The sequence below is a fragment of the Syngnathus leptorhynchus genome, chromosome 22 (genome assembly GCF_054491065.1).
Source record: "Syngnathus leptorhynchus isolate UIUO chromosome 22, UIUO_Slep, whole genome shotgun sequence".
NCBI classification, from domain to species: domain Eukaryota; kingdom Metazoa; phylum Chordata; class Actinopteri; order Syngnathiformes; family Syngnathidae; genus Syngnathus; species Syngnathus leptorhynchus.
The window spans coordinates 4,196,114-4,214,891 of NC_141216.1; the positions used below are offsets into that span (position 1 = coordinate 4,196,114).

Below are 18,778 nucleotides of genomic sequence, written 5' to 3' on the forward strand. Positions count from 1 at the left end.
GACATTTCTGTACGTCGGTGGCAGTCACCGGTCGGATTCCAGACGACAAACGTAAACGTTCGCAGCGGTGAATGAATATGTGAGGTCGAGCGTTAAGGTTGAACAACTTTACAAGTGTACTTTGACAAGCAAGCCTTGGTTTCAAGATGCAAGTCAAGTCTGCGTTTGGTAGCGAGACAGACGAGGCCGCGTGGGCATCCCCCGTCGGAATACATGTTTATTTGTAAGAGTCAGGCCGAGCTCCTCCCGCAAGGAAGAAGTGAGTCTCTGAGCTGGTGCATTTTGGACCGGCACGGCGGCCCGAGCGGAACCCCTCCCCCCTCAACCCCCCCGAGTGGCTCTGGCTTTGGAGTAAGGATAGGCCCAGCGGACCCATTCCTACCCCAGGCCTTCCCGTATTCCACCTTTATTTTCCTGCTTGCGGAATGCCTCTGGCTATCAATGCAGGTGGGGTGTATTTTTTTTTTCTTCCCCTCCTTCTCTCCAATATTTACTCATAAAATGTGTATTAGCCAGACCAAAGCTGCCCGTGTTGTCCAAACGGTAGCTAGTTTTGTGTTGAATTTGCCCTGCTCCGTTCATCAAGTGAGTTCTGCCAAAACATCTGTATCTGGCCGATTGTTTTTCAAGCGTGCGGGGATTTCAAAGAGGAAGAGTTAAGCTTCCCCTGACCTCTGTCTGTCGCCCCCAAAATGAAGTGTTCCATCCTCAGCAACTGTTGTTTGCGTCTTGCCTTCCACCTGCTACTAAGGACGGACGGACTCTCACTGCAAACAGATCAAGTGAAAAGACGGCCTTGGGTCAGATTGTAGTCAAACTGCCGGGGTTAATCCGTTAATCTCCGGGTAGTTTACTCGCACAGATTTTGTTTTTGCTTAATGGGCTTCTCTAACTCGTCTTTATCTCGTCAGACTTTAATAAAGCTCTTTAATGATTGGGTGTAATCTGCATGCTGTCCACGCCATCTCGATATTTTTTTTCGTCCTCTTTGACCAAAGATGTGGCTTTCAGGTGTGCACAAATTTCCGGACAATCGTGTTTTGCGGGCCCGGTCTGACAGATGGCTTGGAGATCTGTGGTACACAACAAACCCAAGCTGCTATTTGTCTGTTTATGACCCCCCCCCCCCCTCCTCTTGTGCAACCACCCAAATTTAACATCGCCTGTCCAACGGTCCCCCGCTGAATTTGAGCGCCACATCTAAAACTCTGCTCGTTTGATCCGTCCGGTCGGTGCCCTTAAGTCGCAATCCCGTTACCAACAAGCTGCGCTTTGGCTTCAGCGTCAGCCGTCATGTGATGCAAGATATCAGATGGCTACTTGATTGATGAAGTAGCTTGACGGAAAATGTCTGGAAAAGTCCTGCTCTCTTTCCGTGGACTTGGCCCTAACGGCTGGAACTTCTTTGACTTGTCATTCTTTCAGATAGATACACATTCAAAGACTATGGATAGCAGGTTGTCGTTTCAAAGGAGTTTCCTCCATTTATATTCCGAATTTGTATTTGTCGAATGGGACGAAGTCCATCACTAATCTATACTTCAGTAAAGTCATAATTGCGGTAAATATTTGGCTGCAAAACACTTCAATTTGGAGTCCTGTAAGAATTCCTGGAATTATTCCAACTGCAATCCCCTACCGAAAAGTTTTTGTTTGCCTGGGATGAAAAAATGTGACCCGGCAAGAGTTGAGTTCATCGCGGTACAATCATTTGGAGAACTCCGTTGTCTTTCACTTCATCAGAGACAATTGAGTCATTCACGGGGGAGAGAAGGGTGGGCTGATTGGGGTGAAAAGGGGGCGGGGGGGGGGGACAATCTGGGTGGTTCTTACAAGGTGGGGGGTTGTCTGAGGGGTTGAGCGACAGCGGAGACCAGAGAGTTATCCTGGAACTCGCCAGCAATTTGTCACTTGGGAATGGCTCTTGAGTTACTCGGGAGGCCCCCTCATAGCGGGAGAGTTTTCAGGTCGCGGCGGAGTGGGCGGGGGCTTGGGACCAGCAGCGAGGGGTCAGAGGTTGTGGCCTACTCAAGCCCAGGCAGTGTGTCCGTTGATGGAGGGAAGAAGGGTGGGGGAGGACAGTGGGGGTGTTGCTCGGAAAAGACGTCGCTTGCCAAGGCTCCCTTTTCTTGGCAAAGCTGCAGGAGACATTGCACGGGGCCAGCTGAAGTGGGGCCACTTGTTACCCCCCCACCCCACTCGACCCACTGCCACTCTTGTCACCTTCACGCCCCCTCGGAATGTCCTATTCCTACAGCTGCGTTGACATATTTGTGCGCATAGACTCGTCTTTGAGCGAGTTGGCTCTTCTGCCAAATTGGATCTGGCATATCCGCTCGGTCAACTCAAGCAAGTCGCGTTCAGGGTTTTACGTTTCTGAACCCCCATCGCTGAGAATCGTAAATTTTGAGAGCCTCTAACGCATTTTTTAATGACTTCTAGAAAGATACAATCCACCCCCAAAAATGTGATCGAGCAAGGTAGTGAATGCCAAACAGCAATGAAATTCAAGTGCTTCAGACATGCACTCACTTAAATATCTTTGGAAAACAGATAGGCGCAAAATCTATTTACGTAACTTGTAATCTGATAATTGTGAATGTTTAGGATAGACAACTAATGTTTTCATGAGCTGGCTAATGTTTGTAACGTTGTTGCTCGGTGAAGGCAGACTAGCAGGAAAGCCTCACAAACACTTTTGAGAAAAGTTGGACAAATTAATTGGGGGAAATTTCGTTTTATTTGGAAAGACTTGTTAATGAGACATGTTCTCCGACCGCGCATCCAACATGGCGGCTTTTTTCCTCTCGGCCCGGCGTGACAATTAACACCCGTTGCGTAGGGGGTCCATAAATCCTCAACTCAGGTTTTTACAACCGTTCTTTTTTTTTTCCACATATAAACAAGCATAAAAAAGGCAGCTTTGCAGCACTAAAATCTGTCTCGTGGTTCTAAATGAGTAGTGGAGAAACACCAGGCACCCCCCCCCATCCCTCCCCCTTGCAGGGGTTGTAACCGTGGTCATGGAGTCAATAACTCCCTCCAGCGTCGACCACTGGCAGGCACCCCGCGGTGAACTCTCCGCTAATTACCACTGATTTAGACACAGTCTCGGGAAGGGTCGTGACACGCGCTCTCGGACCAGCGCCGACTCAACTCTCGACTCAAACGCACACACATACACGCACGGACATGCATGCAAAGCAGCGGCCACCCAAAAGAGGTTTAACGCACCAAAAAGGTAGGAAGAGTCGCTCCGATAGCATCTCCACCTCGAGCTAATTTCTCCATGTGGATGTCAGATGGTGGAAATATAGCCGACAAAAAAAGCCAGTGTGCGAAACGAAACAAAAAGGTTCTCTAATAGCAAACGAAGAAACACAGTCATACAAAATTAGTGATGATCTTCCTGTTTTTAGCCCAAATGAAACTTTTTTTTTTTGGGGAATATCAATCAAGAAGTAAAGTCGTTTGACTTTGTCACATTTCAAAGAAAGCGACGGAACCTAAAAGCTAAGGAAAGGACATGTTTTGTCTTCCAGGAAAAGCCACGACGTGCATTTTGACAAACGTTCGTTCCTGCTTATCTGTTTTTTGTGACGCGACGGGCGGGCGGGCGTGGGAGGCGAGCGAGAGCGAAAACGGTCCGATACGGGCCGAGTCAATCATTTACGGGAGCCGTCAGGAGGTCTAGCCTGGTGAGACGCCACGCTCGCACCTCTTTATTGCTGCCAATAAAAGACATGAGGTCACCGCCGAGCCGCAAACCGTACAACGCCGCCGGAAACTGAATTCTGGAAATTATTAATTGTAAATTATTATTATAAAATGTGAGTGTGAAATCAATCACACTTGAATGTTTTTGAGTTTGCAAATGTCCTTCTGTCTTTTTTCTGTTTGGCATTGTTGACATGTTTTGTTCCCTTCTTTGCGTTTGTCTTTCCTTTCTTTCTTCCATCCAGTACCTCCAGATGAAATGGCCCCTGCTAGATGTTCAACCAGGAGGTCTTCAGAGTAGACAAGCACTTAAAGATGCCAGGTCCCCGTCGCCGGCGCACATTGTTGTAAGTAGAAACTGTTGTTTTTTTTCTTCCCCCTCTCCCGGCGGTTCTTTAACCCGCAAAACAAAATTGTTTTTCATACGTGGCGGGCCGAAGAGCATTTCGGGCAAATCCCGAGCCTCCTTTTGTGCGGCGAGGCGTCTTGAAATAGGCTGTCAAAAGTTGTGTGGCAGACAAAGCCAACGCTCACAAAAGAAAAGCGGCGGCCCAGGTCGCTCCTTCGCTTCCGTCGTTATTTTTAAACCCGCCGCTTCAGCGGGGCCCCTTTTTCTTGCGCGGTTATTTTAGGAGTCGCTGTAAATGAGTCCTCAAACCGGTCGTGGGCAGGTAAATAGCGGCGCTTGTTATTTTTCCTTGAAAATGACTCTGCGACGTGACATCTTGCCACACAACCTCCGGAGTTTGGAAATCAAGTTTTGCTTGTAGCTGCAACTTTTATTTACACTTCTATTTTTATCATGGCAAAATATGGCCGCCATTTTGTTTCCGCTTGAAACTCAACGAGTCTGCTCAACTATTTATATTGATTGATTTATTCGCATTTTGCGATGACGAATTTTTGCTGTTGACGAATTTTTGCTGTTGACGAATTTTTGCTCTGTCAGTCTTTGCCATTTGCAGATTTTTCGTGTTGACACATTTTTGCCGGATGTTCCCCATTTGTGGAGCTTTGCTGTTAGCTTTTGCTCAGCTAATGAAGTTGAGCCAGTCCAGTTGTGAAGGTGTCTTTGTTTGCGCGAGAAAAACTCTTGAACTTGCTGATAAATAACTCAGTAGGTTCTTTTTTTTTTTTTCTTCTCCACGTTCTTTTCCCCTTCAGCGCACAGGCCGCAAAGCTCCGAGGCATTGCAGCATCGCGCTCGCTCGCGAAAGCAAGCACGCAGACAAGTTGCTGTTAGCGCGCGTGATGAAATTGAAGGTGAAACGCAGCTTGTATTGTTGGCGCTCCTTCTTTCCTCCTGCTCCGGCGTCCACCGCTTGACTGTGAAGGAGGTGCGATTGAAGGTTTCCTCAGTTTGCATCATACCGACTGTGTTGCATTAAGAAAAAAGAAGGGGGGGGGCCCAAAAAAACACAACTCGACGGATTCCCGTAGACAGCGAGCCGATATGAGCCCCGCCCGTGTCACTCAATCATTTTTCTAATAACTTAGTGTAAGGCTCAATGTTTTGACACAGGAAAGTGGGCGTGGCTAACAGCACCTCACGTTCTGATTGGCCGCAGTTGCTTAATTTGCCGCTCTCAGAATTGGGGCATGAGCCCGAACGCTCGCACGCTCGCCCCCATCAACGTCTCGAGAGCCAACAATGTGGCCATTGTCTCGCCGGCTTTCCCTGGCAGCGGGGGACGGCGCGAGTGTTAACCATTTCCCCGCCGTGGCTCAGCGACTGCGTCATTGTGGCAAAAAAAAACAAAAAAAAGCCTCCGGGGAAAGGCCGCTTGTACGATAATTAGCGCAGAGGAAGTGATGGAATCTCGACAATTTTTACCGTCACGTAGCTGCTTTGCTAGCTTCACGACTGAACGGTCGCCGGGTGGAATTCACCTTCCCCTCCGGATCTCGCTCGGCCCGGCGAGATCTTTTCGCTCACGACGACGTTTGCTCAAGGGATCACGGGGTTGATGTCATCAGACGCCACGTCGGGCCCGAGGCTGTTGTCTGGACGGCCTCTTGTTTCCGCAGACACTGTTGACTCTGTCAACAAGATAACAATGACTCAAAGAGTCACGCTGATCCTTTAATGGACGCTTGCAATCGAGGACCGGTTTCCGAGAGGCCCGCTTGGGAGAAAACTTCTTGGGAATGAATTCTTGATTCTTCCGCAACATATTTGAGGAGTTGTATGTATTTGTGCGTGTACACATTATGGCAACGGAAACAGACCGAGGTGCAGCGTATTGATTTCTCGAGAGCCAGCCGGCGAGTTGGAGAAAAGGGCAGGGAACTTTGCCGAGGAGAAGCAACCTAACCTTTAGCGCACTGACCAGCTCGGCCGCCCGAAAGCAATCCGACAAGTTGCTTTCTCGGCGCTGAGATCACCGGCTTCTATTTGCACTCGCACTTAACCCCCCGAGGGCCGGCCGAGATAACTCGCAGCAGCAGCTGCACGTTCGGAGAGCCCCGTTGGGAAAAAGCAAATGAATTTGGATCGGCGCCCTCCAATCATTGAACGCATTTTACCCGATTTTTAATGGCCATGTTTCTGTTAGTCATGAAGGGCAATTTGTGGATTTTTTTATTATTTTTTTTCCCTCTCCACTAAATTCCGGCAGGAGCAGTGAAGCCCGCCTGCCCGGCCGGCCAGCCTCATCTTCTCCCCTCAGAAAGCTTGCAAAACGTCGGCAATGTACTAAAGAGTGTAATATTGTTTTAACAAGCAGCCAGCCAGTCGGAACAGCGGCGTAAGCGGCAACCGGCGCGCAAAGGCCCTAATAACCCACTCGGACGTGAGGAGCCCGAGTCCGCCGAGACGAGCTCGTGGGTTTGAAATCAAGGGGATGGCGGATTTTCCTGGGAGGACGCCTCGCTTTTGCATATGTGTGTGTGCGTGCGTGTGGAGCTGATATAATTGTGTGACTTGGGACCGTCCATCTTTGCCTTTCAGGGGCCCTTCTGCTGGGAATTCCCTGGACAGTCAGATCTGAGCCTTCACCAATTTCATTTGGTGAGAGACCTTTGAATTCCCCAAAAATATCATGCCAGATTTTTTTCTGGGTGTGGGAGGGGGGGTTTGATTACGCACCACATAAATTAACACCTGCTAATTGATGAATTGAAAAAAAAAAAGATCCATTTTAATGAATGATAGCTTGGGATCATGGTGATAATCAGACTGTTTGTGCTTGCTGCTGCTTTCTTGTCGCTTTGCTGCTCGTCGGCCTCTGTCAGCTTTTTTGCTAACCAAACTAAGTCTTTTCTCTTTCTTGTTTTTTGCCCCTCTTTCTACTCACGCTTTTTTTGTCCGCTACTTATCTGGCCGGCCTGGGTGATCTTGCTGATACATTTAACGGAGACCCATTTTGCTTTTTTTTTTTTTTTTTTTTTTTTTTCTTGTCGTGTGTCTTCATATCACACTTGTGACATGTTTTTTTTTTGTCCAAATCTTCTCCTGCTTGATGCTCCTCTGAACAAGGGCAGGTTCTCAGGTGCCGTTTTCATCAAATGATGTCGAGAAGTGGAGATACTTGTTGAGCCTCGAGTCTGTAAAGAAAACAAACAAAGCACCCAAAAAAAAAAAACCTTGACTTGGCTTGCTGGATGGCTATTTAATGAAGCGCACCCTGCTGCCTTATAATTGCCACTTTGTCTGGCACCTTTTTTTTACGCATCTCTGCACATTTGCGCCGTTGAAATGGATCCGCTTAAAGCCTCCGCATTCCACATGGCAACGACACATCGCCGATGTCGGGTCCTCTGAGCCGGTTGCCAACATGTTGGAGCTGGGTGGGAACCTCCTCCACGCCCACTTGTTTAAAAATGGATTTGACAAATCAAAACAGAGACAAAGTCAAAGACGTGGCCAGGAAGTGTTATTTCTGATTAGATAATGACATCCTTGATGGCTCAAAGGCAAAATCTTCAGTGTTTCCACGGGAGTTCCTCCCGGAGAGCTTGACAAACTCGTTGACTCAGCGCACTCTTGACTGTAAATGCGACGGGCCCTTAAAGACGCGAGCCGTACCTCGAGACGAGCCAAACACAAAAGAATTATTTTTTTTTTTTTCCCGCATTTCACTAAGCTCTCTCTCTCATGCGATGTCTTTGCTAGAACTTGTTTGACGAGGTCTGGCAGGATCACGTTTGGGTGCGCCCGCCCGTCGGTGTCGCGCTTTTTCACGTCCGGAGTTTCAGATGACAGCTCGTCAGACGGAGGTCAGGTCACAGGCGTCACATGTCACGGTCTACGACGACTTGAACTCGTTTCACCCCCGCGGCGGCCGGCGCTAAGTAGGCGTCGGAAGAATGCGCTAATCACGCTTTACTCGCTGCATCAACAATTAGGGTCAAAGTTTAGAAGTGGCATCAATAATCCAATCTATTGCTGACCAACTGTACCGCAACGTTCTTTTTCACTGACCTCCTCCGCCCCTCCCCTTCCCCAAATTTTGGCAGAGCAGCGTTCGCTGAGTGACAACGGCTGGCTGCGCTACTGTATTACACCGAAGGCCGTTTCACTGGGAAACTTGTTTTGACACAACTCCAGGTGTCTCATTGTTGCCTCTGCCACGGTTCAACAGATTTAGCAATTAGCACTGGGCTGAGGCCACGGGAAGGAGGAGGAGGACGAGGGAATACAACGGGAGACGGACGGCGGGGGCCGCGCTAGATGGGGGGGACAACGATTAGGGCTGTGGTGATGGAATGAGGTCCCCAATAAAGCCACAAAAACATTAGACAAAACCACACAAATGGAAAATAGACTAAAGGGATTAAAAGAAAAAAATAATTTTAGGCCCAAAAAAATTGACAAAATGAAAAAATATAGTAGATGAAAATGAGAATATGAGAAAATAATGTAAAATAGAAATGAATAATAGAAAAAAAAAATTCAAATAGAAAGTAATACAAAAATGCAATGTGATTAAAAATAATTCAAGAATTTGGCCAAAAATGACAATTATTTTTACACAAAAGTATTTGGAAAACTATTATGAGAAACGTATTTCGAAAGCGTCCCCCTCCAAAAGTTTTTTTCTTCTTCCAACAAGCAACCTCTGACGATTTCAACCTTTAAACGCCGTTCCTAACCGTCAAACATTTTCTGCAACTTATCGATAAAGTGTAGGCTGTTGTTGATCTCAAAGTGTGTGGGCTTAATCACATTTCCACGCTCTTTGTCATTGCCACGACATGCGCGCTCCCAGTTTCGTGAAAGTTTCGAGATGAGAACCTTTTGAGAAGTAGGTGAATACAGTTTTGCCTTTCATAAGACGCGTGTGAAGCCGCGCAGACGCAAACAAGTAAGGCGCGCGCACACAAACAAAAGCGAGACGAGCATCATTGTGAGCATGAAGCGAGACCAGGGCCTGGCCAACAATGCTTGTGTCAGGCATTCAGGGACAAAAAAAACAAACCATACCGCTTAATGTCGAGGAGTGCGTCAATTGTGCGAATCAATTCCGAGCGTTCGGGGTCTTGGTTCTTCTTCGGTGGTGGAATTTGCGGCTTGATGTATTGATGTATTGTCAACTTGTAATTGCACTGGATGTCTTGCCGGCGTCACACTAGCACTTTTACTTTTTTTTTGTTTTTGTTTCTACCGAGCAAACTTTGAACCGCAGTGTTGAGCGATTGGTGGCGGCCCAGAGAAGAAAAGTATTTGAATTCCCCGAGGAACAATTTCAAGTTTTGGATGAATACACGGTGGCAGTCAAATTTGAACGCTGCTCCGGAACGTCGAGTGATTCCAGAGAGCACTTAAGCCGCCCGCCCGCCAGCGAGTCTTGCTTGCAGGTCGTGGACGCTCAATTCGCTTCGTCACAATTCTTTCAGGTTGGCCGGGTCAGACAGAACCAGACTAAAGCTCCTCCAATTTATTTGATTTTTGTACCTCGCCCAGAAAGAACCGCCTGAACTCCGTCGGATTTGTTTGGCTCTCGTTTTGGTGTTTGTTTTGTCGCCGCCTGTGCGTTTTTTCTCCTAATGCTCAGTCTTTCCGAGTCGACGTCGGAGTGGCAGGCTTTTGTTTTGGAAGCAATTTGATAGGAGGTGTCGTTTGCTCTTAGCGTGCTTCCCCCTTTTGCTGTCCTGGAAGTTTTGTCCACTTGAGCGAGGCAGGTGATGATGTGATCAGACAGCGTACGCATAACTGTGCAGGTGCGCACATGCTCGTCTAGTTACTCATCCTTAACTTACCGGTGTTATCGCCACAAATTTGCTCGCGGGAGCGGCGCCAGTCGAAACATTAAAAATGCTCGCCCGAATGAATACCGGCCAAATGTTAAGCTACCGTCGAGAACGTCAACAAAGGTTGCATTAAAAAAAATAAAAATAAATTCAACCAAAAATATTTGATGAAAAATCTAATCTGTACCTTCAAGTTAATATTTCAAAATTAGAAATATCAGATGAAAAATACAAAATGATGAGATGAAAATATGACAGCATAGAATAGTGTTAGAAATATCTCACATGCTAAGGTAGTTCTTTGTCTAAAAAGGGACAACTTGAAGATCCTGTTTAAAAAAAAAACCTGACAAGAAAAAGCTTTCAGCGGGAGGCGAGCATGACGGGGTGAAAAGGAGAAGTGGATTTGGCGAGATTAAGGGGGATCATCGCACTTGATGGCTCAATCCTGACGGCATATCGGGGGGGAGACGTCCAAACTAATAACGGCAGAGCGGCCAAAGATGGCCACGGACGGCTACGAACCAGGCCTAGAGTCCCTTCATTAGCGACATTAGCCGCATTCGTATGTCTTGTTAATATCTTTCTAGTTAGCCCAACTGCGCCTAGGCACTACTTTGCGTGACAGATATTGAAATCAAAAGCCCCGGCGGTGTGATTGGCGCTCGACAGGAGCCGCCTTTCCCTCGGCGGGCTCATTAATGACAATGACGCTGAATTTACAGATAATCATCGTGCTCCTCAAGATAATCTATCATATTTTTTTGTCATTGGAACGTTTTCTCCATCTTGCGTCGGAACAAGTTGAAATTCTTTGGAGGGGGAGGACGGGTCCAGAGCCACCCGGGAATAATGACGCTTCCTTCGAGCGTGACTTTCCTTCGGCTTTGTTGCCGCAATTTAGCCTCACTCTTGTTTTCTGTTTTATTTTTTTTTCTCTCTGCCCGCATTTGTAATGTCTCATTGTTACTTTGCGCCTTGAGAGGATTTTATCTGACAAGTTGGACTTGGCCAGCTTGGAGTTGTGCTTCTGTGAACAATATTTAGAAATTCATTTGAACGTTAGGGTCATCTTAAGAGTTACCAAAGTGTTGAGAAGAACCCGGACAAATCTGTTGATTCTTGGAACTTGCGGAAGAAGTTGCGGTTTGGAGTCAAGGTAGGCTTGCAGTGAGGCTCTCGGAGTTTGATTCCAAAATAGTCAAAGGGAGTTTGGCGCATTTCAGAATCTCCTGGGCTTCCTCCATCCGAGGAATTGACGAGCCGGCCAGATGAACGCGCTCGACAAGCTCCCTTTGGCCGCCGTGGCTGATGCGAAGCACATGCCGGCCCGTCGAGCATCTGCGCACCTGTTGAAGCGCTCTTTGGCCTGAGGCGGGTCGGCCCGAACCGGGTTCACGCCGGAACGCTTGTAATCCTCCTTGACAGAATGTCGTCCTTGTGTTTGGCCAGGCGTTGGCGCGTGTCACTCTGCATGCTAATGGACGTGTTCGTGTTTAGTCACCTGGCCCGCTGCCACCGAGGCCCTCCGGACCTTCCGGTTCCAGACAAAATGCAGCCCCAGCTCCCACTAGTCACTCCCTTACCTGCTCTGGTGTCTATGGCGTGTCGACGGGCCTCTCCCGCCGTTTTAATTGCGTCTCATCGGCGCTGACGGCTGCAAACTAGAACATGAAAGGCTCCAGCCTTCTACAAGTCGCCCCGGCCGGCTTCAGAGAGCCTAAAAAGGCGATCGGTGTGCCGCTGCGAGTTCCCTGCCGGAACGAGTTTGATGGGCTAATTGTAGCCCCCAGTGGACAGCGACGCACATCACAGCAAAAAAAAAAAAAAAAAAAAAACCAAAACGCACCTTTGGACGGACGTGCCTTTGATTCTGTCCTTCGATATACAGCCATGCCGTATTTCTATAAATCGGTCCTGTTTTTGTTTTGTTATTTGAGTCGTGTAGGCCTTCTGGTGACACTTTCTCCGTCTGGGCCATTGGACAACAGGAATCTCACCCGTCCGCGATTCCTTTATGGTCAGTGCATCTAATAGGCCCTGCAGACCTTTTTAGCAAACAATACAACGCGGCTTCAAGAAAGCCTCTGCCAGTCCGTTTTGCGTTTGTTTTCCTTGTTGTGTGTTTTTTTTTTTTTTGCATCAAAAAGAAATCAATACCCAAAACTTCTGAGTACGCGTATCAGTTTATCCTCCCGTCTCTCTTTAGCGTCATGCCACGGGAGGGGAAAAAAGGAGGGGGAGGGCACAAGGAGATGACACCGGCTCGGAAAGCCGGGAGAAAATCGATCGGAGGGAACTCGCTCCCGTCCGTGGAAACGGCGCTACGGGAAGGCAATAGAGTTGCAATGGTGAAAAAACGTTTGTTTGGGTTTTTTTTGTTTCTTCCCCCCTCCTCCTTTGCTTCTACCCAGGGAGAGAACATCTGAACAACATTCTCAAAGAGTTCTTTTGGTGAGGTTGACTTGGGCGCTTAGGCTTTGTTTCATCCAAGTGTGCACCAGCGCGTGTACAAGTAGTCGGCCGCCTTTGGAAAGACTCCTCGTGGCGTGTTGCGGGCTACTCGCTGGACACGCATGCCCTGCAGGAGGCCGAATTATGAATACAACATGAGTAAACACACACCTACGTACGTGCCATTAAAATAGCGTTCGCCGGGTTTGAAGCAGCCTCTAGCGCCAAGCACTCAACGACCGCTGCATCCCGTAAGCCGGGACGTCAACTTCCCGTGATAGGGAAAAATGGAATTTTAATTTGGCGAGTTAATAATGGTCTCAGATCTGGGCTAGTACTCTTTTTGTTTTGCGCCGTCTGAACTTTGACCTTTAATAGCTTCTCCCTTATTTGATTGGAATTAGTTTCCTAGCAACCTGAGCTCGTGGCTGCCTCCCGCAGGACTGTCTGGGTACTACACAATTGTTTGCACGATTGGAAATTTACGATTTGAGGAATGTGCTCTAATCAGCTTCATTTTGGAGTGATTTGCACGCTAATGTATTCTTGGATGCTTGTAGCGTTGACTTCCGTGATAAAGCCTCTTTCTTCTTTTTTTTTTTTTCCTTCCTTTTCTCCGAGGCAGCTGTGAACAAAGAGCACAATAGTGCGCGCAAGCTCGAACCACAATTCCCAGCCCGAGCCCCCAAATGCCATTCAGTCAGCTGGTAGAGCGACGGTATGGAATTGCCTGCTGAGTGTGTGTGTGGGGGGGGGGGGGGTCAGCGTGACTGTTGGCACGGTTGCCACCTCGCCACTCGGATGCGGCGGCGATGCGCCTTCGCCTTTCATATTGTCGCCGCTTCCTGTTTTGAAGGAGCAAAATTTCCTCGCAGATGAAAAGGCCCGCGCTTTTGAAACGTGTCCAAGCGCAAATGTGAAAAAGAGGGGGAACGACAGCTGATCTGTAAACATCTCCATCGAGGGGTCGACGGAAAAGGAATTGTGAGGAGGAGGAGGAGGGATGGAAATGATGCATTCATTTGCCGTCTTCTTCTTTTGCGTCTATTTTTTTTTTTTTTTGATTCGCCGATGAAAGCCAGGCGCCGTTTTTTTGTTCGCAGCCAGCTGTATTGCTCTATTCAGGGTGCGGGGGGCACGGAACCGCACGCGCAGCTTAACCCCCTTCCGAAAAAATGCTTTGTGACATCTGCATCCACGCAGCTCCGCATTCAACGCAGCCGGCGAATATTTATAGAGCCGTTTGTTTTTTTAACCCCGACGCTCTGATCGCACCCCAAAAAAAAAAGAGGATATTTTTCATCGACTCTCGCTGGCTGTCACATTTGTTTAGTGGCCGATCAGCTGCTGGACACCGCCTCCTCCTTTTTTGGTCTTCTCTCACTGACCCCTTAACTGGCTCTAATGGAGCCTAATTGTAGCCTTCAGGCGTCGTCAAAGGAAATGTCGTGAAACAAATTGCAGCGAACCGGCCGGTAGTCTCAAATCCAGACCGGGCCGTCGTTTGCAGATAAGGCACAAATTCTGAAAAGGGGCGGCATCCCATTTCCCCGCTGGCGCAGCTACTGTAAATTAGCACTCCCACGCGCTCGCAGCGGCGCCACCTTGGGGCCGACGGCGAAATCCGGGAAAGAGGTGGGGCCGGCCGCTCGCCATGCGGGCCTTTGCCGGGTCGCTGAGCATTATCGATGGAGAGCTGCAGACGAGACTGAGCCGCTGAAACGTGTTTGTGTGTGTGTGAACGAAATGCCGGTGACCCCTAAAAGCTGCGACCCGTGAAGAAAAAGGGAGGAGATAATCACACTGAGACGAAGTCTTGGGCCTCATTTGTTCTCTACCTTGTGAGGTCTTAATCCAGCACAGCCTGCCGCTCTTCATTTTGACAGCGCATTTACCCCCCAACGGAAATCTGCAGTGGGTCCTGCGAACCAAAGAAACCCAGCGTGCCTTTTTTTTTTTTGCTCAGGCGTGTCATAATGTCCCCATAAAAGACGGCAAGGGCTTCATTTTGTGTCTTCTCGCAGAAGAGGCATAATTAAGATATACAGTCTACTCAATATATAGACTGAAAATATAGAGGAGCAGACCAGTGGCAGCCTGTGGTTTTCGTCTTTGGTGTGTGTGTAGTTAGAGCAGCGTGCTATAAAAGGCTAGCGACTCGAGCTTTTCTCTTTCAGTGCGTCGGGGTCAGCGCCAGCCAAGTGTACACGTATACATGCTTGGATAGAATTGGTTGGACCTGAAAAGGTGTGTCGTGAGAATGTTTTTTTTTTGGGGTCAAGTTTCATTTTAAATTTGGGATTTTTCTTTTCTCGTTTGGCAATCGAATAGCGATGTTAGTTTGTGCGCATTAATTTTGTTTTAGGAAAGAACGTAGACTAAAAAAGTAGACAATAAAAATGGGAATGCCCTAAAGCTCTGCCTATTGTGGCTCTCAGCCAGGACGCATCCCTATGACCCCACACGCACATTTTTAGTTCTGCCTCAGTTGTTTCAGGGCTTTGTGACTTTCTAATGCTAACTATCCATCAATAGGTGGGCGTCGGCGGTGGCAATAAAGACGGATTGAATGGGTGGCTCCGTAATTACGGCGGCGGGACCATTGAACGGGCAGCCGCGGGTCGCCGCCGCGTTAGCCGCGTCGTGTCATCCCTAATGGCGAGCGAAAGCGTCCCGTCCCGTCAGTCGTCACCTTCGAGCACCCCGCTCTCTCTCGGCAAGTAGGTCCAATTGGCCTCAAGTGTTTGTTTAGAAAACTGGACACGGCAAAAAAAAAAAAAAAACCATCAGTCGGAGCAATTAACCTCACCTCCTCTCATTAAAAATCTCGGCACACATGAAAGCGCAAATTTGTCCAAAGTCATTTGCAAAGTTTGGATATCATCAGGACTCCTTGAAGAAAAGGACCTGCAAATCCGTCAACATCTGCGAGTCCAAAACTTTTTTTTTTTTAAGCTTGTCAATTTGTGACGTATTCATTGAAAGTCCATTTGTGCTAATCTGGGAAGGACGCTGCCATAATTGCGCAATTTCTTTTTTGCATTTTGATATTTAGTCCCGTAATGACTTAATAGCCCGGAGAGGCGCTCTTGTGTATTCGCACACTTTTTTTTTTCCCTTTCCCTTTTGAATAATTGCAATCCAAATAATTACAAATGCGCCATTTGTTGATCTCATCTTAAAGCTCGCCCGCTAAGTCTACTACGAGGGCTCACGTTAGAATCACCGAATTAAAGACCTTAAACCAAAACAAACACAAAAAGCAAACTATCCCAAATTGCGTAGCCGAGTCACGCCGACGGTCCGTCGGAGGCGAGCAAAACATTTGCGCCTGTTAAAATGTTTTTTTTTGGGCCTTTTGTCCGTGTGAGTGTATCGCTTGCGAGCCTTTTGTCTCGTCTTGAGCCCCAAGGCAAACGGTGGCCCGAAATCTGATTAGGCTCCATTCTAAAGAGCGATATTTTCATCCCGCTGATTCTCGGCACCGCGTCCCAGCATCGGGGCGCTTAATGCCGGGAAAAAGGCCGCTCTTTTGACAGATAGTAGATACTCCCCCGCGCGGCTTGTTTGGACGTCGGACGTCTTTTCGCCAGCGACGAGACGGCCGAGGAAATAAAAAGCATCTAAATAATGTCCGCAGATGAGGAATCAATGGGCCGGAGCAACGCGATACGCGGCGCAGCGCTGCGCGGGCGTCTTCCCTAAAGTCGCTTTTGTGCGGGGCCCCTCGGAGATGTAACTCAAGCAGAAGGAAGCTGCTGACAATGGCCGCATTTGGACGCCCAAAATAGCCACGGTTTTTAAGACGGACGGACGGCTTTATTGAGTTACGCCGTCGTCAGCCGCGACGGGCGGGAGGCTTCCGATTTCACATTTTAATGAAACGCTCGGCCGCCGATCAATGGCACCGTGAAACACAAGATTAAATCAAATCAAATGCCAACAGCCAATCATTTTATACTCTTTTATAAATGCACGCATCCACGTTGTTTCCATTGGATTTTTGTCTTTAATGTTGAGACGATTTTTAATTTGAAATTGTGATTTTTTTTTTTTATTATAAATGCAGAATATTATTAGTATACCCTTAAAAATATATATTTTTTTACTTTTTTCTAGATTATGTACTTTGAAATGATAAAGTACTCAAATATTTCTGCAAAATCAAAGTGCATCTAAATATGAATATATATATAATTTTAAAGGATTCATTTATTTTCCATCGATTGAGTAAAATATTTCGAAATTGTTTTAAGGTGCAGGTATACATTGTAAAATACGACACCTTTAATTTCCAATAAAAATGATTTCAGTTTAAATAAATATTTCGTATAGGAGAATAAATTGTTGGATATCATTTGAACAAATGCTGAGCTTGTTTACCAAACACACACAGCAGAAGATGTCTTTGTGAGATTGCACGCATCTAATTCTATTCCTTTGAATTTGTTAATGGCGTTCATCGTTGCAAGCGCTTTGTTTCCGAACGCCACATTTAGGCTACTTTAGCGCATCGTTTTTTTCTGAAGCGCCTTTAAAAATAATCTCGACGGGTCGCGCGCAGGGCGACGGTGTTGGGTTTCAACTGCTGTGGGGAGTTGTGATCTTTTCTAATGAGAAATAATAATAATAATATAAAAAAACAAAGAAGAATGCAGCTTTGACGCAAAGCGTCGCCGCACTGAGGCGGCCAGATAGACGGGGGATTAAAAAAAAAAAAGGGAGGGGGGGTAAAAAACAATTCTTGGCCATTTCGATGAGATAAATTTAATTTCTTTGCTATTTGGAGGTCTTCTTTGAAAACAGGCAATCGTAATGAGCACATTCAAAACCGGAGAATAGATTTCGCCTCCCGCTTCAAATGAGCCGGCGTTATCGGCGTCCGTCATTCGCGCGTTCCCATTTTCCAGCTGCTAATTGATGTTTTTGATGTCGGCCGGGGAAAATTTGAAGCAAATGTCATGTGTGAACCGGCGCGGAAGTTAATAAGATTGACTCCTTCGGGCCGAGGCCGCAACCAACGCGGAATGGGGAAAGGGGGGCGGCGAATTTGCTTCGTCCGTCTGGCGAGGAGTGAAATTGACACTGTCGGACAAAGAATTTCGCCCGCCCGCAAATAGAAAGTGTTTGCTTTTTCTCTGTAGCCCAATGTTTTCTTCCCGATTGGGGCTTTTTTTCGTTTTAAGCTTTGGAACAATCCACATTTTTAATGCTGTTTTGAGTTTGAAAAGCCGCAGCGCTTCATAAAGGCTGAGCTTAGGAAAAGAAAAAGAAAATGCGGCGATATAAGTCGGGGTCAGCGCATCTGCTCGGCCGACCTTAAATCCCTTCCGAATAAAAGAAGTGCTACCGAGCTCGCACCATCTTGTGCCATTTAGTCACCTCTGGCGGCTAGCCAAACACAAACGTGTTACAAATTAAAAAAAAAAAGTACTTAAAAATTGAAAAAAAAATATATTTTTGCTACGTTTATAATCATTTAGACGCTGTTGAAGTAAGACTAAAATCGATGCGATTGTCATCTGGATTATTTCGGTTGGCTGCATTTTTTTTTAACCTAAATGGGCCACGACCCCCTCCGGGCACTTTTCTTTTTGAAACTCAAAAAAACAAAAAGTAGCCTCTGCTTGCGTTGAGCCCTTGGAGGATCGCGGATAAGGGACATTATTCTCAGAATAGGCAATTAATTCCTCTGGCAACGATCGGTTGGAGCGTTACCCCCCCCAACCCACCCCACCCTCGCCCTTCCCTCCATCCCTCCATTCGCCATTTGAAATGCTAACACAATGAAATATTTTTCTATTGGTCGGCGTCCCCTCGGTTAAGCCGCCACCGGCCGCCGGCGAAGAATTTCATCGACTGATGAGACCACAGGCGTGCCCGATAAAAAGGTTAACTGTACGTGACACGCACACCGAGTAGCCCCTCCCTTCCCCCTTCGCCCTCGACGCTACCTTGAACTCGCAAGTTCGCCGTAACTTTTGTTTGACTTTTGCCACGTTGTTGCCGAGAGCGTTTGTTTGCTCGTGAGCATTTTTTTTTTCTCTCCAAATGAAAATTTTTTAAATCATGGGTCCATTGTGTTGCCGTAAATTTACCAGAACGTACTTGAGACGCAAGCAGAATTCGTTTTGTCTTTTTTGGGTTTGCCGTAGTTTCCTATGAGCAAGTGATGTGGCTTTATGGCGGTGGATTGCCGCGTTGCTTTTGACTGCAATGTATATTTGATGTTGTAGATCCCCATCTTCCACACGAGCGCTTGCGTGTTGTGCAGCTTCAGGCTCAATTGTGGCGCCGCTCCCGCGACTCTACGTTTTGCCGTTACACAACCCGCCACCGTGTGTTTCTCACCGCCTTTGTGTTTCCTTATCTGGGTTGTGCTGCGCGTGCATAGTGTGTAGAGTAAAAAAAAAAA

At 47.4% G+C, this 18,778-nt stretch overlaps 1 protein-coding gene across 23 annotated transcripts in view; it reads left to right on the plus strand.

Annotated features, from left to right (window-relative positions):
• Window positions 1–18,778, plus strand: part of tcf7l2 (transcription factor 7 like 2) — a 61,596-nt gene that overhangs the window by 16,822 nt on the left and 25,996 nt on the right. For 15 of the 23 annotated variants that reach the window (XM_085903432.1, XM_085903447.1, XM_085903431.1 and 12 more), the window contains exons 4-5: window positions 3,963–4,064; window positions 6,668–6,727. In XM_085903432.1, the coding sequence (XP_085759558.1) occupies window positions 3,963–4,064; window positions 6,668–6,727 (162 nt within the window). The remainder of the gene's footprint in view (window positions 1–3,962; window positions 4,065–6,667; window positions 6,728–18,778) is intronic. The other 8 variants (XM_085903439.1, XM_085903444.1, XM_085903442.1 and 5 more) reach the window with 1 other exon arrangement.